At 47.6% G+C, this 21,993-nt stretch overlaps 1 protein-coding gene and 1 non-coding gene across 2 annotated transcripts in view; both read right to left on the reverse strand.

Annotated features, from left to right (window-relative positions):
* Positions 1-20,152, reverse strand: part of LOC127196108 (protein THEMIS3-like) — a 63,425-nt gene extending 43,273 nt beyond the window's left edge. Inside the window, exons 1-2 of the mRNA XM_051153686.1 lie at positions 20,062-20,152; positions 18,840-18,974 (exon numbers count right to left, since the gene is read on the reverse strand). Of these exons, the coding sequence (XP_051009643.1) occupies positions 18,840-18,974; positions 20,062-20,152 (226 nt within the window). The remainder of the gene's footprint in view (positions 1-18,839; positions 18,975-20,061) is intronic.
* Positions 8,637-8,743, reverse strand: LOC127196746 (U6 spliceosomal RNA). The gene has a single exon (XR_007831519.1). It is a non-coding gene; the product is annotated as a U6 spliceosomal RNA (small nuclear RNA).
* Positions 20,153-21,993: the final 1,841 nt, after the last annotated feature.

Raw genomic sequence — 21,993 nt, forward strand, 5'->3', positions numbered from 1 at the left:
ATGCTTTTGCCTCCTGGGAGCTAGACTTAAAGGTGTGGGCTACCACATCTGCTTGGATTTTAAATCGTTGACTTTATATAATGTACTTTACTCATTAATATTTGCTGTCTTTGTTTCCATCTGACTCACTCTACCACTAGTGGGCAAGTGTGAGTCGGTTTGATCTCCACAAGTTTTCTATTTCTTTTTTAAATTTTATTTTATTAATTTATTCAGATTAATGTCAATTGTTATCCCATAACTTGTATCCTCCCGTTCTTCCCTCCCTCCCGCTTTCACCCTGTTCCCCTCTCCTAGGTCTATGACCGAGGGGGACCTCCTCCCCAACCAAGTCTCATCTTGGTAGCCTGTTTATTCTTTCTCTGAGTGCCACCGGGCCTCCCCACCAAGGGGAAGTGGTCAAATAGGGGGCACCAGAGTTCATGTTCGAGTCAGTCCCCGCTCTCCACTCAACTGTGGAGAATGTCCTGTTCATTGGCTAAATCAGAGTGGCTGAGATAAAAAAACTCAAGTGATACCACATGCTGGCGAGGATGTGGAGAGAGAGGAACACTCCTTCATTGCTGGTGGGAATGCAAACTTGTACAACCATTTTGGAAATCTATCTGGTGCTTTCTCAGAAAACTGGGAATAGAGCTTCCTCAAGACCTAGTTATTTCCGCTCCTTGGAATATACCCAGAAGATGCTCCATCACACAGCAAGGACATATGCTCAACCATGTTCATATCAGCCTTATTCATAATAGCCAGAACCTGGAAATAGCTAAATGTTCCTTAGTTGAAGAATGGATAAAGAAACTGTGGTACATTTACACTATGGAATACTACTCAGCTATTAAAAACAAGGGATTCCTGAAATTTGTGGACAAATGGATGGAACTAGAAATGATCATACTGAGTGAGTTAACTCAGAAGCAGAAAGACTCACATGGTATATACTCACTTATAATTGGACACTAGCTCAAAAGACATGTCCCATGAAAGTCTTCACTTACCAGGAGACTGGGATAGATGTGAGGACATCCTACTGGGACTCTAGGTAAGAGAAATATAGGAGATGGGGAAATAGAAGGATCCAGAGGGTCCTAGAAACCTACAAGAAGAACATTGTGACGGGTGGATTGGGGCCCAGAGTGGTCTGTTCAAACTATTGCACTAACCAAGGACAATACAAGTAGTAAACATTGAACCCCTACTCTGATCTAGCCAATGGACAGGACATTCTTCACAGTTACGTGGAGAGCGGGGACTAAAGAAATAGATCAAATCAATCAGCCTGAGGCAATTGAACAGACTGCTGACTAGAAATGGCAGATGATTTGAGGATAAGTTAGTAACGGAGATGAAGAAACCCAAGCAAAAGAGCTTTGTCATCCAGGCATGGTGGTGGTGCACACCCATATTCCCAGTGCTCTAGAGGCTGAGAACAGAGGTTCATGAGTTCAAGACCAACCTGGGCTACACAGTGAATTCTAGGCTAGCTTGGGATACATAGTAAGACCCTTCCTCAAAAAAAAAAAAAAAAAAAATTACAGAAAGGGTGATTTAACTATTACATTATATGGCTCAGCTGTGAATAACTGAATTACAGCTATGTAAATCCTGTGTGTGCCTTTATGCAGATTAGGGCAGAAAGATAAAGGGATCCACACCTCTGCCATCTATAACAGAAACTATCTAGAAGTGGAAACCAAACAGGCCAGCACAGGTGGCCCTCCACACCTGCCAGTTCACTCCAACGACTGATGACTCCACTGAGGACAGAAAATACCTGGGAAAATATTGCATCTGTACTGAACACGCACAGACTTTATTTCTTAACATTCCCTAAACAATACATGCGACAAAGACTCTCATAGTATTTACATTGTATCAGGTAGTGCAAGTCACCTAGAGATGATTTAATGTACACACAGGCAAATCCTGTGCATTGTATATAAAGTACTTGGCTCTGTAGATTTTAGTATTCACAGGGAGTCCTTGAACAAACCCCAGTGGAAACCAAACGATGCACTAGAAATACGGAGACAAACCAGAAAGAAGAGCTAACAAATTAGTTGTGTTTTTGCGTGTGTGTATGCACACATGTGTGCACACTTGTATGTATAAGAATATATATGTGTGCATGTATGTGTGTGCATGTGTGTGCATTTGTGTGCATGTGTATATGCACATGTGTGTATGTGTGTATATGCATACATATGTGTGCATGTGTGTATATGTGTGTATGTACATGCATGTGTGTGTGTGTGTGTGTGTAACTACATAGAAAGGGAAAGAAAGAAAAAAGAGGAAGAGTGAGAGAAAGGGGAAAGGGGGACGGCAAGCAGTGCTGGTCCATCAGTTCATACAAGGGTAATTACAGTTCAGCGGATGCCCTTCTTTAGAGCACATCTATTCTATGGCAGTTTTTATGTTTTGCCTACACATGCCTGTGCACTGCATGTGTGCAGTAACCATTGAGGCCAGAAGAAGGCATTGGATTCCCTGGAACTGGAATTATAGCCGGTAGGATGCTGCCCTGTGGGTGCTGGGAACAGACCCTGGATCCTCTGGAAGAGCAGCCGGTGTTCTTAGCCACCTCGCCAGCCCAAGAGCTCACACTGTACAATAAAACAGCATTCCATCTTAGCCTAAAGAAAGGAAGCCGCTCCTGTGCAGCCAGACTCTGAGGTGATCTTCTGGCACCTGGCGGACCACAAGCTAAGGGATGGGAGGAGTCAGATAGTTGGAGGAAAAAAAAAATACAGTGCAGTTTAGAGTGATCAGTGGGGCTGGAGTCGTGGTTCTGTGGAGAGAGCTCGCTCACCCAGCACTTGAGACTGGCTTCCAACCCCAGTGCTAAAAGAGAGAAAAACCCCTGTGCTGCTTTGTTACCGTGTGGGTCTCTGGAGACCCCTGCAAAGCCCAGCGCAGGGAAGTGTGGCAGGAAGGATCCGGCTTGGCCTGGAGAGGCTCAGGGAACACCTGGCCTGTCCTTGGAAGAGGATGGGGACAAGCAGGAAAAACGAGAGAGACTGGCCCTGTGCTTATTTGCTTTGGGATGGATGGGTAAATGTCAGAGGAAGTTGGAAATACACACTTGGAACGCGATGTTCAAGGTGCCCAGCCAGAGGGTTGGTCCACTCACTCTCACAGGTAATGGTTCCTCAGGTGCTTTCTCAGTGTTGTGCATGGAAGCGCTGATGGATGCCCCCACAGGGTAAGCAAGCAGAAGGCAGAGGCCTGTCTGGCCCCTTCAGTGCAGTCCTCTCACCTCTGAGACCATACTGCAAGGCAACCGTTTGACACCTCGGTGAATTGTTGTACAGAGGCTGGCACTGAAGTGTTACTGATAATGGCGATGCCTCTCGTTCACCTTGTCTTCTCTTTGGGGGAAAATGTTATCAGTAATGTAAATACACACATATGCCTGAATGTAGTTTTGCCTGTGTTCAAAATGTGGGGCATTAAAATGATATTTACAAAGAATTTGGTGAGATGCTATTTTTAAATTATTATTATTATTATTACTTTTTCGAGACAGGGTTTCTCTGTGTAGCTTTGGCTGTCCTGGACTTGCTCTGTAGACCAGGCTGGCCTCGAACTCACAATGATCTGCCTGCCTCTGCCTCCCAAGTCCTGGGATTAAAGGTGTGCGCCACCACTTCTGGCAAGATGCTATGTTATAACATTAGTGGGAAATAAAGCGATGTCTGACCTATGACAGCAGTCCCCTTTGCCTATGGAGGGACGTGTTGTAGGTTTGGTAGTAGGGACCTGGAACCCTGAACCCTCAGTCAGTTTCGCATTGCCACATCAGGACAGAAAAGTCAATCAGCTTACAAAAGGGAAAATTTATTTCAGCTCTCAGTGCCGGGGTTTTAGCCTGTGGCCTGTGCCACTGTTGTTTTTGGTCCTGTGTGAAGCCACACAGCATGGTGACAGCGCATAGTGGAGAAATGTGTTTACCTCACAGTTCCCAGGAAGCAAAGACAGAAGAAAAAGAGGGGCTAGATTTTCAACATTCCCCTCAGAGCTCTCCGGAAGCTAACCCCCTTCCACTAACCACCACTTCCCAATAGTGCTATGGGTTGGGGAATCAAACCTTCGCCAAGCCTTTAAGGGGTGGTCTAGACCCAAATACCAGAACCAACCAACCACCACAACAGTTTAGTACAGGAAAAGTTACATAGATGTGCTGTTTCTCTTAACATATTTTTATTTCCACCTTTCATTTAAAAGAAGCACTTTGTGGGCTTCTCGTTGGCTCATTAAAGCTACTCTTGTGCTTTGAGACCATTAGGGAGGAAAAGGCCAGTAAAATCTCAGCACCGTGACATCCAATGTGATAACCCACGCGACTGCTGGCCCACTAGCAGGCAGGTGGCTCGGACAAGCTGGGCTGAGAGCCAGTTACCTCCTGGGCAGGGAAGGGACAGGAGGTCAGTATACTACCTGGAATCACGTGCAACTTCAAACTTATGCACTACTGGTTGCTGGAATTTTCATACACACACACACACACACACAGACACACACACACACATCTTAAGTTGAAAATAATATCTGTAGGCTCAAAGTGGTTTACATGCAACTGAGAAAAATAAAATCTGAGAGGGAGAAGAAGAACTAATCTTTGGAAGAACCAAACCAAACCAACCCTGCCCCCAACTAAAACCAAAGCCAAACAAACACCTGGAAACAATCCGAGAACTACTGCCAGGGCTAGGAATGATTAGCATTTTTTGGCTCATATACTATTCCAACTTTACGTAATGAACACATGCTGCTTGTGAACTGAAAGCATCCTAACACTTGAAAAGGACAAGAGCGTCATAGGTTTGTGTCATGGATGTAAAGTCACTGACATACAACTTCTTCAAAGACATCCTGGCAAACTAAGTCCTCTCTAACACATGGGGCTAATTTCGTTTCCATGCACTTATATCAAATGCTGAATTTTTTTTCTTTTGAGACAGGGTTTCTCTGTGTAGCCTTGGCTGCCCTGGACTTGCTTTCTAGACCAGGCTGGCTTCCAACTTGCAGTAATCCGCCTGCCTCTGCCTCCCAAGTGCTGGAATTAAAGGCGTGCACCACCACCACATGGCCAAATGCTGAATTAAAAAAAAAAAAAAAAAAAAAAAAAGACTTTTTATTAAATCCTTACAAAACAGAACACGAAACCCTGGCATTGACGGTTGGTGGAAAAGGAGTCCGGAGTGGTCAGTTCACCTGGTACAGTGGAGTGGAAAGTGCCTGCATGTCCCCGACTCTAGAACAGGGTTTGTAGATTTCAGCATGGTTTGTGGCCAAGGCTCCCCAGGATCATCTATCTCATCCACAGTTCAGGGGTCTGACCCATCCTCCAGGTGGGGCTTGGAGGGACCGAGGAAATGAAAGCCCTGCTTTGGGGGTGGGGGGTGGGGGGTGGGGTAAGGATCACTACTGCTGGTCACTGCCCAGTCAGGTTGCTTAACCGGAAGTTCCGTGACCGCCATGTCCAGCTGCAGAGTCATCGTGCACCTCACACCCTCCGCCAGAGGCCTCAAGCGTATCTGGAGTTTCTAGACGTCACCATGTCTCTCCTTTTTAAGTGGATCAATAAAGCTTTTTATTAGATTTCCCCCAAGGTACACAGAAGTCATAATTAACAAACTCAGCTGTCACTCAAGCTGAAGCATATCAAATCTAAAGGCCACAGAGTGTGTCCTCAGACGGTGCTGTGTGTGTCTTTCTGAAAACAAGATAATGCCGGGCAAGCAGGAGACCTATAAATATTGCATTCAAGAGCACTGTCTGACAGAAACACCAAAGCGCAGCTCATCCTGACACGTTCTTCTGAGATTGCTATTCCCAAAGGTAGCCAGGCTTCGGGCCCTGAATGTGGCTGACAACTCTGAAAGGTCTTATGCCTACTGCTACTGTTTTCTTATCACATAAAAAGGGCTGGACGGCTTTTTTCTTCTAGCCTAGCCAGCAAATTGGTTCTACAGAACCCCAGACAGTTGAACACGTCCTTCCTTAAGCCACAGAGATTCCCCAGACTTGAAGATTCTTGTTAGTTCTCAAACCTGCCCCCTCTCCTCTCTACCTGCAGAAGAGCCCTAGAGGAGACATGGATTTCATGGATTGCCAAAGAGGATCCTGAGGGCGCTCACGCTAAGAAAGGCTCAGGGCCCTTCGCCTTCTTAATACTGCACAGGATCACAAGATGGCGCTGTCACCACACAGAGGTGCTCAGAGCCCATTCCTGCCGGGAACCGGAATGCCTGCCAGAGACTCACCTAGGCCCATGTGTGTCTACAGGTAGGAATGATGCCCGTCCTGGTTTCATGCTTGGGGAGAGTTGTACAATTAAAGGATGCGCTTTCAGTTTGTTACTAGGCAACTTTCATGTGTTAACAAACAGTATACCAACACCACAGGAAAGCCCATCTATAAACATAGTTCTTACACAGTTGCTCTGGGCAGCATCCATTTTTTTTTCCCTCCATAAAGAATACACATAAACGGGGAAAATAAACCTTTGGAGCAAATTTTTTTGTTCCATAAATTCTCCACAGACACGCTCATCATAATTTTCCAAGTAAGCTTTTTATTTTTACTATCAACAGTGTGTTTATCGTTCCTTATATCCAATTTAAGTGGCAAGCTCTTAACCTCAAGGTCTTCTGGCTTGTTTTCTTGTCAACTTGACACACGCTAGAGTCATCGGAGAAGAGGAAACCGCAATTGAGAAAATACCTCCATCTGTGAGGACATTTTCTTGATTGATGATGGATGGGGAGGGCCCGGGTCATCATGGGCGGTACTACCTCCCAGCTGGTGGTCCTAGTGCTATAAGAAAGCAAACCTAGCAAGCCATGAGGAGCAAGCCAGTAAGCTGCACCCCTCCATGGCCTCTGTGTCAGCTCCTGCCTCTGGCTGCTTCCCTCAGTGACAGACACTAATTGTACACTGAAAGAAACCATCTCTTCCCTAAAGCTGCCTTTGGTTATGGTGTCCATCACAGCATGAGAAACCATAACCAAGGCACAAGGTCCGAGGTGACACAGGAGAACCGTGGTTTTCCAGACAACTTAGTACAGCACAGTAGTCACATGGAAGAGATGCCTGGGAGTTCACTTGCTGGATGGTTCCCTCTGAAGGCACCTTTCACTCCCTTCAGACAAGGAGGTCTAGCCCATGCTCACTTGGTCCTGGAGAAGCAGAACCCTAGAAGAGTCAGCAGAGGGGGGCGGCTTCCAGGTGGGACACGTAGCAGGTGTTCGCCCATGGCTTCAGGTGCCACGGTGGAAGTCTGGCAAGGCTCACACCCACCTTCATTGCCACCTGCCCTGGCACCTGCCCTGGGAGCCCCTTGCTGGCCCACAGAGCGAAGATTTGTGGTGTGAGCTGGGGTATGGTGATGTGGCTGAGAACCTCTCACAGGTGGATATAATGCACAGAAAGGTCATTAGTGAGTGAACCACATTGTCACCAGTCTCCACTGAGGTCTTGAGGGGTCGGTTGCCAAACTGTCTTGTAGCACCATAGGCCCTTGAAAAGGCATGTGTTAGGAGTTGGGGCCATGAGAGATGGACAAGGACATTTCTATAAGAAGGTCTTAGTCCAGCAGGTGGACTTGTGTCTTAGGGGCTCCATTTCCGTGATGACCAAATGCAGAGCCAGCCCGGCAATGCACAGATGGAGGCAGTGCCTGGGTTCTACCAGGTGATCAGCCTTTATGGTACGTCATTCAAATTACCCCACTGCAGACACTGCCCTGTTCATCACAGATGAAGATGCCGAGTGCCATAGTAACCGTTGGCTTTTGTTCAGCATCACACAGGACCACTAAGTAAAAAGTTGGAAAAGCAGGCAGGTCTGGAGAACAGACCCTAGCAGCAGCCAGCAACTGAGGACAGTGCTGGCTAAGAAGTCCAGGTTCCAGCAAGCCCAGCCTCATGCTGTACTTGAGCAGCCTGCCGCTCCAGCCCGGTGAGTTCCATTGTGCCTCAGGCCCACATAGCAAGATCCTGGTGAAGAAACCGGACTCACAGAGCTTAATGCTTCAAGGGCTTTACTGTGGAGAGGCTGGGGTGTGGCCCCTCATTAAGGCTGCACCCCACCCCCTATTCTATGTGTGCCCTTCTCTCTGAGGCTGTTTCCTTCTGGAACCTTCGCTCTGCAGCACACTCAGTGCCTCACTCTCTTCCTCCACCTGCTGGGTACCATTTGTGACAGAGTTAAGATGGATGGCGAGATTCCCAGAATCTGGAGTCACTGAAGAGACGAGCCTCTGGGCATGTCTGTGATGGAGTCTATCCACTGGGTTGATTGAGAAGGGGAGACACACCCTATGTATGGACAGCGCCTTTTTGCGGGCTGGAGTCCCAGACCGAACATAAAGGGACAGGGCTGAGCGGCTTCACCTGCTGTTTCCTCACTGTGGGCACAATGTGACCGGTTGCCTCAAATAAACCCACTTTGCTTCCTAGGGTTTTTTTTTTTTATTTTTTTTATTAATTTATTCTTGTTACATCTCAATGTTTATCCCATCCCTTGTATCCTCCCATTCCTCCCCCCCCCCATTTTCCCATTATTCCCCTCCCCTATGACTGTTCCTGAGGGGGATTATGTCCCCCTATATATTCTCATAGGGTATCAAGTCTAAAAATATGGAACGCTTCACGAATTTGCGTGTCATCCTTGCGCAGGGGCCATGCTAATCTTCTCTGTATCGTTCCAATTTTAGTATATGTGCTGCCGAAGCGAGCACGCTTCCTAGGGTTTTTGGTCAGATGTTTTGTGCAGTAAGAAAAGTAAACAACATACCTGAAATGCAAAAGTGTCCCCAAGGGAGTATTTCCTTTGCTCTGTAAGTCTCTCCAGTATGAGCACGCAGGGCCACAGGGCCCCGGGGACAAGCGGAAAAGCTGGCAAACCTGTTTCTGAATAACCACTACTGCCTCACTCCACAGCCTCTGCTCAGGGCATCCACATCCTTGCCTTTCGTTGCCTCCACTCCATGTCTCCAGAAAGTTTGTGTCCCAGCCTCCTGTCCTCTTAGCCACTGCAAGTGCCACATCCGCAACATCCTCACTTCTCCCCCCTTCTCTCCCCCCCACTGCTCCCCCTCGCCCCCCCCATGCACCGTGCCTACCCACCAATACCTTCCTTACATGTCACGATTTCTTTGAGCCTGATGGTTCAAACCTTAGGGTGTACTGGAATCTTCTAGAGGGCATGCCCAAGTACACAAGTGTTCTGAGTGAGCAGTTTGAGGTGTGCACATTTTAACAGAATACGCTGGGATGCTGCCGGGGGGCCACACTTGAGAAGAGTGGTTTTGAGCTATGCGCAGGCCTGACTACTTATTACAGTCACCTGGGGAGCCTTAGTAGCAGCCAGGCCCAGCTCTACCTTAGCCTAATTAAATCAAGTGTTGCAGAGTGAGGCCACCACAGGCTTTTAGAGCCCCCCAGGGATTCTGATGCACAGCCTAGACCATCTACTGCCCTAAAGATCGTGACTCGCCCTTATTTCTTTGGTCTCTGGCTGTAGGAGAAGCTTTGTGTCTAGCAGAGCCACAGACAGACCTACATCAAGGCAACACTCTGTAGTTTCCACTGCTGAGTCTGAGCCGAGGAGCACACACAGACTAGGGGCCACAGAATCCTATCCCCAGCTGCTGTGGCTGGGTGGGCGAGCGTAGAGCGAATGCACTCCAAAGTCCTGATTGATCCCTGTCAACTTCCTGGGGGCTCCTGGGTCTCAGGTATGGTGTAAAACACACAGGGCTACAGATCACAGCACCAGAGCATGGAGTCGTTGGGTCCATGCTGTTCAGAGGCAGCCATGATTCACAGCAGCAATTTCTAAGGACGAGAGACAATCGTCTGCGTTGGGTTTGAGGCTAGAACAGACACATGGGAAATTCACGTGCAGTCATTATTGTTTGTGGATTTTTAAAGGTCTGTGCTAGTTTTATTATTTTGAATTGCTGAATAAAAACTGTTTATACTATATAACATGGTGTTTTGAAATATATACACATTGGGGGATGACTAAATCAAGCTAACATACATTACCTCACACATTTACTATTTTGGGGGGTACTCTTTCAATATTTTTTTTTTCGAGACAGGGTTTCTCTGTGTAGCCTTGGCTGTCCTAGATTCACTTTATAGACCAGGCTGGCCTCGAACTCACAGTGATCCACCTGCCTCTGCCTCCCGAGTGCTGGGATTAAAGGTGTGCACCACTACACCCAGCCAGGATTTTTTTTTTTTTCAAGTAGAAGCTATTGACTGAAGTAGGCACCCTAATCTGAGGTGTTGCTTTGGTGGCTTCATTGCCTACAGGCAACCATGTCTGAAAACACGAAATGGAAACTTTCAGAAACAAACTATAAACTTTAAATTGTTCAACATAATGAATGCCGTGATTAAATCTCTTCCTGTTCCCCTTTTGTCCTCCCTAGGATGTAAATGACACCTGGCCAGTGTGTCTGCGGTCACTACCTGCCTGACAGTCACTAAGCAAGCCAGCTCCAAGGGTATCATAATGCTTGCTTTCAGGGCCTGGAGAACAGGAGTAGAAGTGCTGGCGTGCACGTGGAGAAAGGGCTCTTACACACTGGTGGTGGGAGTGTGAACTAGTGTAACCACTTTGAAATCATGCTACATCTTTCTAAAAAAGAAAAAAGCCAGGAATAAGGGACCATGTGAGCCAGCTATGGGCACACCACGGAGGTCTATCTTACTGCAGAGACACTTGTGCATCTCTGCCCGCTGCTGCTCTCGTCACATAGCTAGGAAGTGGGATCAGCCTATAGGCCTATCAGCCGGTGGGCAAGGAGAGCTACCACAGGCTCAATGGAACTTTATTTATCTGTAAAGAAAAAGAACATTATAAAAGATTCAGGAAAATAGGCAGAACTGGAAAAATATACTGATTGAAGTGACCCAGACCCAGAAAGTCAAATACTGCACGTTCTCTCATATGTGGATGATGGTCATGAAGGGTTAGTTGTTTAACTTGGAGCATCTGTAGAGACTTGGAAGTGGCAAGGGGCCACAGAAGAGGGAGTAGGAGGCTCTGAGTGGTGCAGGGATGGCAGAACAGCACACGCTATGAGAGAGAGGGAGGGACTATTAGACTGGCCTCCTCTGCTGTTACAGGCTCTCATCTTGATGCGTGTGCCACACAGGGTCAGGCACCTTTAGACTGAGGACTGCAAAAATATGAGCCCAAACCCCCAGACTCTTCTGTGTTTTTCAATTATTTTCGCAGGGATTTTGCCAGAATGATGGAAGCTGACTAAAGAGAGCCGGGGAAAACTTTGGGGAAATGGGTGGATCTGTTATCTTTGCGCAGTTGATGCTGGAGCTTCCTTCCAGTGTGCGCTGTGTGTGTGTGTGAGTCTGCACTCAGCGTTTGGCTATCAGAAGCTTGTCGTGAGTGTGCAAGGGGATGCTGCTTGCTCTTTATCCCCTTTACACCAGAACTCCTCATTTATAAATCAGAGGTTAATTAATTAATTAATTAATTATGTATACAGTGTTTTGCCTTCACTCCAGAAGAGGGCACCAGATCTCATTATAGATGGTTGTGAGGCACCATGTGGTTGCTTGGGAATTGAACTCAGGACCTTTGGCAGAGCAGCCAGTGCTCCTAACCTCTGAGCCATCTGTCCAGCCCCCTTAAGATATAGCTTTATGTAATATGAACAAATCAATAAAATTATAAAAAAAAGATGTAGCCTTAAAGACTTTTCTCAACCTCCTTTTGGAAAGTGTTTTAAAAGGCAAAACATTGAGGCGATAGCACCATGCATCAGCTCTGTGAGCCTTAAACTGCACACCTAAGCTAAGATGCGGGGACAACTCTAAAATACAAAGAACCATAAAACCACGAGAAACGGAAACAGAGTCGAACACTAAGGCAAGTGAAAAGAGGCCCTGGTTACATCCTCCTTGCTGGGTGAGCCAGCTCTCTCAATGTGCAACTCCAGCTGCCTCTCCCTGAGGGTGGAGCGCCAATGCCTACGTGCCTCAGCACTGTGGTTCCTCAGGGGAAGGCTGCGGACGACCTTGGCTGCCTTCTAATGGGAAAATTGTCAACAATGTGACTTCAGTCAATGGCACAATGACGCCAGGTAGACCTGGAACCATACCCTGGGCCAACTAGTGTGGTTGGCTGCCATATGCTGTCCCCACTGCGTGCCACCTGAGGGGATGGAAGAGTCCTTCGGCTGTGCCACCCGTGGCAGTGTCCCGCAACAGTGAACTTACTCTCTAGGGTCATTGCCCCCCTATTTCAATCTATCAACACCCCAAGCTCTACCCTCTAGGAAGTTAGCCCTGGGCCCTCTGCGCTTTTTCTCTGCCTCTGTGGCTTCTGCCCTCCAGAGATCCAACCTGGGTTTTCAAACGATAACAGAAAAGCTAAAGAGGCCAGAGGCGCAGAGCTGCGTACACAGAAGCTCGGCAGTGACGGTGAAGTCAAGTGAACCCTCTGTCACAGAGCCCATGCACTCCAGATGGGACCAGCCACAGTGTTGCCAGTGATCGCTTGTCCCGGCTTTCTATTTGTCTTAGCGCCCAGCAGACAGAAACATGAGAGAGACAGGGGTTGGGAGAACCCTTCATATTGTGTCCCGTGGGATCCAGTAACCAGAACCAAGGCAAGAAGCGTTGCCGACTCTTTCTCAGGAACGGGTTGGTGACTCTCTCAATCAAAGCGGAGAGGATTCGATTTTTAAATCCTTTTTGCTCTATTCAGTGTTGCCAGCCCACCGTGGTCCGACAGAGAGCTCTGCTGGATGGGAAGACACGCCAAATGAGGCACGGTGGAAACACAGCTGTGCTTTTGTCATTTGTCACAAGTAGGACCCTCCGTCAGGGAAGCAGACAGGGCGCATGAGATGGAAGCTTCTAGTCTCTCCTGGAGACTTCCATAGTGCTCTGAGCTCTTGCTCTCCGTTTTTCCTTTGATTATCATTTAGCTGACTAAACGCTACCATCAATGACCTCTGGTTTGTTTGTTTGTTTTTTTAAATCTCTGCCCTTTGAACTTAAACAACCAAGCTTACTGAAGAGCAAGTCCCTCCCTGGTGCTCTGCTCACCTGGATTCACCTGGATGAGGTTCGTGATAACACTGTTCAGTTGCTACATGATTCGTATTACTAATGCATAACTCCTGGCTCCTGACACGAGTGCCTGGCCTGAAGCCGCTGCCTCGGTCTCCAGCTGTGGCTTTCCTATCTTGGTTCTGCAGCTGGGTTCCTGATGTACACTCCAGGCAGACAAAATGCTATCCAGTGATGATGCTGGTGTCTGCTGTGCTGAGAGGAAGGGCCGGTTAGCTGATTCCCTGCAGGGTCCCCCGTCACCTGCTGCAGGCTCTCCCTCACACCCCCGCATCACCTGCTGTTCCATTTTACAGCCCACTTACATCCCCATCGCCACCGACAGACAACATAAGCATGTTCTGTTTCAACCAGGCACGTCGGCAACCTGGGAGGCGGGCTCCCAGAGGTCCCAGGCACGGTGCATTAGGCAGCAGGCCAGCAGGTTCCCATCCCAGAAAGCTCTCCACCTCATTAGCTCCTCCCTGTACAGTGCAACGCACGGGCATCTAGGTTAGAGCAATCAGGGCAGAATTGCTTGTGGCTGTGATGGGATCTGAGCTAGATTCCCGAGGCTTTCTGCGGGGCTGTTCTGTGAACTGTGCCATTTTGAAGTAGGGCTAATGCAGACGGCAAGTGTGTCCATCCCACGCCTGTTTCCCCTGCCTTGTTCTGAATGGGAGCGAGAAACCACACGCAGGTGCCAGCCTTGGATTCTAAGCTCCTCTCTGGGCTTAACAGCAAAACACAGCAAGTTCAGGGAGTAAGCAGAAAATGCGTTTTGCTCTGCTATGAATCGGGCAGGAGCTTTGACAGTTAAATAGGATTTGAGAGCCAGAAGAACCTTTTTATCTGTAAAGTTAACAAACAGGACCCAAGACTGAGATGCTGAAATGAGCAGAATAGTGGGCATGTGTGGATGGATAAGCAATAAATTACACCATGAGGCTATTATTGACCCTACCACTCATTCAATTTTCAGCGGATCATCCGTTTTCCTAATTGGAAGAAAGTGTAGCAATCAAACGGATAGATGACTTAGCAATCAAATGGATAGATGACTTAGCAACCAAATGGACTGGGCTTCATGTTCGTCGACTCAGTGAACGATTCCTATGGGTTCCAGGTTCAGCTTGACAACGGAGAATCTGCTAACTGCCAGCCGCTGAGTTAGGGCTGAGATGGGTCCCTGAAACCTGGTTTGTAAGGCTTGGGAGGGGGGACACTTACACATACCATCAACATAGAAAGAAAGATGAAGGTGGCCTCACAGCCTCACAGGGCTCTTGGTCAGTCCAAATACTGGTCTGAGGGCAAAGCGTACCCTTCCGGGCAAATGTAGACTTAGGCTGTGTCTGGTTCATCCACAGTGGTTCTGGTTTCCTTCCGGTGGCAGAGGTCACACCCTAAGCACTTTGGACACAATGACATCTAGTACTGGGCTTTAAGAAGCTGCAGGGTCTAAGGCCTGGGGCTGGGAAATGGGCTTCTGGAGAAAACTGCAGGCAGTAGAGGGAACTATTTGTCATAAGGAGTCTGGAAAGCCAGTGTGTCTGGAGGCTGTTTGTGCCTTGTGCTCCTATGTGCCTGCCTACTTCCCTGCCAGAATTCCCAGCCTTGAGGACACAAACAACGACAAGGCTTAACACTCAAAAGCAAACATTTCTGATGCTCAGACCACTGCTTAAAATGAAATTTTATCTCTTTTCCCACTACATCTTGTAGATTCCTAATAACTGCTGCTTACTGCCCAGTTCTTGAAATAACCAGCAGAAAAGAAGATGCTAACAAAATGGCTGGCCCTCCTTCCCTGCAGGTTCTGTACCTACAGATGGAACCAGCCATGGTCAAAACCATTTGGGGGGGGGGCAAAACTGATTAAGGGGGATAGTGAAGTCAATGACAACCCGAGCTACATAATTAGACTGTCCTAAACGACAGCAACAGCAACAGCAACAACAGCAGCAGCAGCAGCAGCAACAGCAGCAGCAGCAGCAGCAGCAGCAACAACAACAGCAGCAGCAGCAACAACAACAAATCAGTACTGAGCTTGTCCAGACTAACATTTGTATTCTGCTAGATAATATAAGTAATCTAGAAATGATTTAAGATAGATGGGAGGATACATATAGATTATATGAAAACATGCCATTTTATAGAAGGAGCTGGAGTATGGAAAGGTTTTCCTCTTCACAGAGAGAGGGATGTTGGCACCAATCCCTCCTATACACTGTGGCGTTTAGGAACTCTTACATTAGTTGGTGTCTAAGTCTTCCTTCCTGGTTTCTTTTGCTCAAACATGTGAGTTTGTAGAGTTATGCATATGTGCACAAAGGTGCCTGAAGAGGCCACGGGAAAGACTCAGATTCCTTATGGTTACAGGTGAGTGTGAGCCACCCCTCGGAAGAGCAGTAAGTGCTCTTAACCCATGAGCCATTTCTCCAGCCAAAAAGGTGTAGCCTAGGCTGGCCTCAAACTCTTGATCCTCCCACCTCTGCCTCTTCAGCATATCCCACTGTTGTGAGCCAGCAGGATGGGCCTCAGCATAGCTGTGAAGTATATCCGTCTTCTGCTGTGCTGAGGGCAAATGCTACACACAGAAACCAGGAAGAGAGAGAGCACTGTGGATGCGTCGGCGTTGCATACAGTGATTCGTGTGGCTGGACTGAACACCCTGGTCCACCTCACACAGCTCCGATACACCCAGTGAGCAGAATGGACTCACGGTACTAGCAAGTGCTCCCCGAGAAATCCCCAAAATGCATGGCTGATGTGGCTGAGCCCTGTTGTGGACACGCTTACTAAAAGCACTGGCTTTTAGCTCAGAGTCATAAATCACATGCTGCTTTATTCAGAAACTGCCTGCTCAGGTTTAGTACCCACCACACAGCCAGTGCTCCTTCCTCCTTCCATCACAACAACGTGAGAGCACTGATGCCTTGTAGCATGGGGCTACCGGCCTTGCAAGGCCTTGAAAATTTTGTTTGTTCCATTTGCCAAAATGGTATAAAAATAGTCAGGGTAGTCAATGGTGATTGATTAATATCAAAACACAAATAATGCTTGTGATTGCAATTCAAAGAGGGATGTTCCCCATTTTGATTAATCTGGCCCTCTGGGTAACAGAGAGGCACCTCAGAATGCTAATTAGCAAAGGAATGCAGACAGAGGGAGGTGTCCAGCTCTGCTTGCTCTTTCCCAGGGCTGCCCTCTGCTCTCTCTAACCCTTCCACCCTTTGTCCTGAAATCTGAAGCAGGACCAGCATGGCTGCTGCCTCATCCTCAAGCTCTACTTGGTGGCTCATCCTGACTGGCACTGGCACACTGCCCTTGGCAATATTGAATCATCTTGTGTCCATCTTTGGCTTGGTGAGTTGGCTAAGCCATCACAGATGGTTAGGCTGAGACCTTGAGAGGTTAGCCACGCCCTCCTCCTGCTGTCAAGCAGAAGGGGCTGAGGAAGCTAGTCCTCTCATCTTGCACTCCAGATGTGGGAGAGCTCCAGGGCAGCCTCTTTTGCTGATGTGCCCGCTTTCCCGGCTTTCTGGCCACCCCAGTGCATTCTGTCACCTTCTTCTTGTCCCTGCCAGTCTCACACCTGAGCCTACAGAGAGAGCTACTACAGCTTTCTGATAAGCCCTTTAGAGCTCAGGAGGTTCCACTTTTATATCGTGGCAGCAGTAGGTCTTTGAATCTGAGGGCCCGGGACAGAGTCCACATGCCTAAGCCAGGAGGCCAGTCTTGCAGCTGCTCATACAGAGGCCTGTGTTAGGACCCTTTCTTTCTCTGCTTCCTGAGAGGCTGGGCCACAGTGCATGGAAGTGGTCGATTGGGCAAGCAGGTGCTTTGGGCTTTGTCAGCTGTAGCTCCCTCAGAACACCTGTCCTCAGAGGTTGGGTTGCCGGAGGGGATGGAGAGGTGCTCACCACCACCCAAGCCCCAAACCTGAGCTAAACAAATTCAGCTTTAAATGCGACCGTTTCGGGCCTCGTCTGGGAAGAAGGGCTCATGGAAAAGAGACAGGCAGGGGTTGAGCCCCACACATGAGCAGACTGACAGCTTGGACTGCATTGATCGGCATGCCCTGGGGGTGTGAGCCTGAGGAACATCCCAGAAGCCTCCTTCCTTCCAAGTTAACTCTGATCCCAGAAATGCTTTCCCAGATCCCCCGAATAACAAAACTGATATTTTCATTCCTTCTTTTCCAGGTAATTCATGCTTAAAAGACTTCATTTGTGTCCTGGGAGAGCAGGAGAGTGTGTGTCTATACCCAGAGATGAGAGCCCCGGGGACTATGGTTCGAATGGAGATGCCCCTGGCAGGATCCAAAGGTCCTGAGCGGACCCAGTTTCCTTCGCGTCTGTCTGGTAGTACTGTCCAGTGATGCTGCCTCCATGGCTTAAGCATTCTAATATGTTTTTGTTAGATATACCTATTAAAAAGATTTATTTGTTTTATTGTCTTATGTGTATGGGTGTTTTGCCTGCATGTATGTCTACCACGTGTTCTGTAGTGTCCAAGGAGGACAGAAGAGGGCATTGGATGGCTGTGAGGCACAGTGTGACAGCTGGGAACCGAAGCTAGTGCTCTTAACCCCCAAGCCCTGTCTCCTGCCGCAGCTTCTATCGTTTTATAGGTAAGAAGCTGTCCAACATGTCCTTGGATCAGCGTTGGGGTTAGGGGTTAGTCAGCGCCTTCTGCTCTGGCACCAGCCTTGGCGCCTATAGCGATTGTCCAATCAGGGGCCTTAGTGCCCCCAAGGCACCAGCAGAGTTGTCTCCATCGCCAAGATGGAGGTAAGAGCCACTGTACCTGTGCTCTGAACTTTGACGCCCACGTGGAAGCTTTCAGTTTGCCTGTACCTTAAATCCTGACTGGGCTCGCTGTATGCTTCAGTCAGGCTCTTTCTCCACGCGCACCCGAACACCCGCGCACCCTGCGTACTTGCTTGCTTCTCTTTGGTGTTTCCTAACTGACCCCACTGTAGAGAGGAGAGCCATTCAGCCATGGTTTGTTGTTGTTTTGTTTTGTTTTAGATTTATTTATTACTTAATATGCATACAGTATTCTGCCTGCATGTACACCTTCACACCAGAAGAGGGCACCAGATCTCACTATAGATGGCTGTGAAGCACCATGTGGTTGCTGGGAATTGAGCTCAGGACCTTTGGAAGAGCAACCATTGCTCTCTTAACCTCTGAGTCATCTCTCCAGCCCCACTGGTTTGTTTATTTCATATACTCTTCTTAAATTATGAGACAAGTATTTTTATTTCTATTTCTGTCTTTAAAAAAAATCCCACAAAACCAAAACAAAACACCCCAAGAAAACAAAGCAGCCCCACAATTGAGCTGCACTGCTCATGTCTGTGGCTTCTCAGTCTTTTCCACAGTTTCTAAAACTGGCGTTTACTCTTGCGTCGGAACACTAACAACCAGATCCACCACAAGGGAGAAAAGCTGAGGACTTCTTCATCTCTCAGCCCCAACAGGCTTGGAGTTGAGGCCTCAGCATGCGTGCGAGGAAAGAGCCCCGCAGGCTGTTGTAAACACGTCAGGAGAACCTTGTTACAGGCGCAGGACTGTGCAGCCCGCTTTGCAGGCTCGACTCTGGAAAATTCCCACGCCTACTGCTGACAACCAGACTTCCTTACATGACAGCAGACAAAATGGGACAAACATGACCTTCCCTGTGTTCTGCAAGGATTCACAAGAGCGAACAGGAAGCATTTGTACTCTGTACCTTTGTATCCAAGAGGTATGTTGACCACGCCCAGCGCCTGCTCACCAGCTTTCACTTCTGCTCTGACACCGATTGGCTCGAGGTCAACCACCGTTATGATATCCCCTTTGGAGAATGACAGGTTGTCTAGTGACCCTGAAAGACAATAATTGCCATGATGGAGAAAAATCTCAAATCTGAAGAGATTTGTACCTAGTATTTCTCCAAGTAAGTGAAAGATTTAAGTAAAATGTGTAAAGTTTTAAGTAAAATGTGCTAAATATGACATACAAGACAAATGGGGTCCTCTTAATGCAGAATAAAAAAGACAAAGACCACTAGTGGGGCAAGTCAGCATCTCTTAAGGAGCAGGTCATTCAGCCTGCTGGAATACGTAATTCTTTTTCCAGAAGTAGCCAGCATGATGGGCAGTGTGGCCACTCCCGTCATATCCAGCAGTGAGCCCAATTTCCCCTGTTCTGACAGTGCAGAAAAAAGTATAGATGCCAGTCTCTGATGTGCAAGGGAGTTCCTGCTAACCATGGGAAAGGCACAGAGCATTGACATGGCTTTTTTAGCTATCATCAAGCCAACAAAAGACAATTTTTCAAGCTCACACTTATCCATGCCTTAGATTTCACGTGTCAAATTGCAGTAATTTCTCAGCAGAGTGAAAAATATTCACAGCTCAAAAAATAACATTTTCCCTCTTCCTAGGCAATATTGGTGAATAGCTCCCTCCTTTCCCAGCCTCCTGTCAAATAAAAAAAATTAAAAAATAAATAAAACAACTGTTCAGACAGCAGAAATATGACAACACATAGCAAGGAGCATTGCTTGGCGGTATATTTCATTCTGCCCAGGGCTAAGGAAAATACTTTAGCAAGTAAATATATGTCTTCCATAAACAGAACATTTTCTCTCACTTTTTCAATACTCTACCTTCTTGGGAAAGAGGTTTCTTTGCCCCTTTAAGTTATGGTATGTTGAAAAAAATAAGTGCAGTTATTATTATTATTTTTTACAGGCAGATGGTTCTTGTAGAATAATGATTGATTTGCCTTAGCCTAGCATCTCCTGATATAATCTAGATAGAACGTGATTCCCTGTGCCCACTCTCATTCCCGAAGTCTTGCACCAGGAGGGATAAACGAGCCTACATTTCTTTGGGAATTAGAAAATTATGCTTCTCCAGTTCCCAGAATTCCACCCGCCTCCCAGGTACCATTCCCCTCTCTCCTACCTGAAAAATAGTTTCCATCGGTCACCTCAACTTGTCTGGGTAAGGAGTTCTGATTTAAGGAATTAATGTAAGAATTCCAAGATTTCTCCATGGCAGTGAGGTTGGCTTTCTTCTGCAGGAGATGGTCAGCACTGCTCAGGGTGGTGAAGGGACAGCAAAGGCCATCTCCTAAGAACAGGCAGTCAGCCGTGTGATCATGGCTATGATGGTAAGCCAGGAAGTAGCTGGGAAGGGCAGGGCACCTGACTGTTTTGGTTGAGTGATTTTCCAGAAAGGCTTGTCGGGAGTGTCTTCTAGAATCAAGGGCCCCAGGCAGAATTGTACACAGCACCACCCCAGTGTCTTGTCACAACACAGACTCTGGTTCTAAAGGTGGCGTCTAGCCTTCTGCACTTCTGGAGAGCCTCCAGATGACACCTGCTGGCTCTTAAACTACCTTTTGAGGAAAAGGCACCAAGGATACCAGTGTTGCTTGTTTTATATGCACAGGTGACTAATTCTGAGTCACCAATAATGCCTAGATGTTTCAGTAAGGAAAAAAAGAAAAATGTTTCCCCTTGGAGTCATTTAACCTAGAGTGAGTCGGGATTGAATTCTCTGCTTCCATGTTCCCTGTGTCTTCCATCTGTCTGTCTGTCTGTCTGTCTGAATCTGTGACTGCCTTATGAATTCCTGTGTCCCTGTATCTCCGTGTGTCTGTCTGTCATGGGAGCTTTGTGTGAGTAGAATCAGTCTGTCCCTCACAAAGAGGGCTTGGCTTTGTATTTACTGAACGGCACAGGAAGCATCACACGCATAAGAAACGGGGCGCTTTACAGAAATCTTTAACGGAGTTTTACGAGAGGTTAAGTCGCTGGCTGCAATGGATTCCAGTGGACTGGAGGACAGACACCATTGTTTACCAACCAATAACCAACCACAAGTGGCCACTTTCAACCTCTATGGTGGATTTTAGGAAATTGCTTTCAACTTCTGTATCTGCTGCTTTCAGGAAATGATATATACACATTATCTGGGTCAGGGGTCTGGGGCATGGAAGAGACCGTAACTTAAGATTACAGCCATGCGTTAGCTCAGGTTGTAAAAGCTGATTGCAGGGGAGAGGCAGGTGAGGCTAGTCAGGTTGTTTGCTGCATTGTTCTCTCAAAGGCAGGTCAAACAGGCTGGACACACAGTAGGACGGCAGCCTCAAGTCCTAAGTGACCTCCAGATGTGTTATAAACTCTGGCTGTGAGGTCCAGCAAAGTTCCAGTCCCTCAGAATGTCAGGTCTGTAGATCAGTACCACCAATGCTACTGGAGAGAGAGTGCAGGTCAGCCTGTGGCATGCAGCTCTCCAGGCGTGGGGTCCAGTACTCTATGGCTTGGGCAGGACGACATCTCTGCCGTCTACCAGTGGTCTGAGGATGCGGTCACCGCCTCAGGAACCTTGAACCGGAGCCCTCATTTAAACACGTTCTCTACTTGATAGGTTAAGCATTGCAGGTTGAGAGGAACCACTGGAGAGCCGTTCTAGAAGAGCGAGAACAACCTTGAGCACTTGAGCATTTAAGGGGCAACACAGTTCAGGCCTGAGGAATCTACACCCCAGCTCCTCAGAACGGAGCACTGGCCAACCTCCTCTGCCAGAACTGAGTCCTGGTGAGCCACATGGGTCACATGCTCCTCCCACCACAGTCCATCCCAGGCAGGGCTTTTCCTCTTCCTTCTTTGATTAGAAGAGTAGTATCTATTGTGAGAATAAAATTATAAAAAGAAGAAGAAATGAACAGCTCCTCACCACTCCCATCCATCATTCGTTGTTTGGAGCGTTCTTCCGTCTCTTCTTGTAAGCATCCCTCAGATACCATGATTTTTATTTTTTAAACTTGATATTATCAAGTCCAAAGGAAACTCCATTTCCCCAGATTTTTGCAGTTAAACAAAAGCCAGC

Source organism: Acomys russatus, chromosome 12, assembly GCF_903995435.1.
Source record: "Acomys russatus chromosome 12, mAcoRus1.1, whole genome shotgun sequence".
Classification (NCBI taxonomy): domain Eukaryota; kingdom Metazoa; phylum Chordata; class Mammalia; order Rodentia; family Muridae; genus Acomys; species Acomys russatus.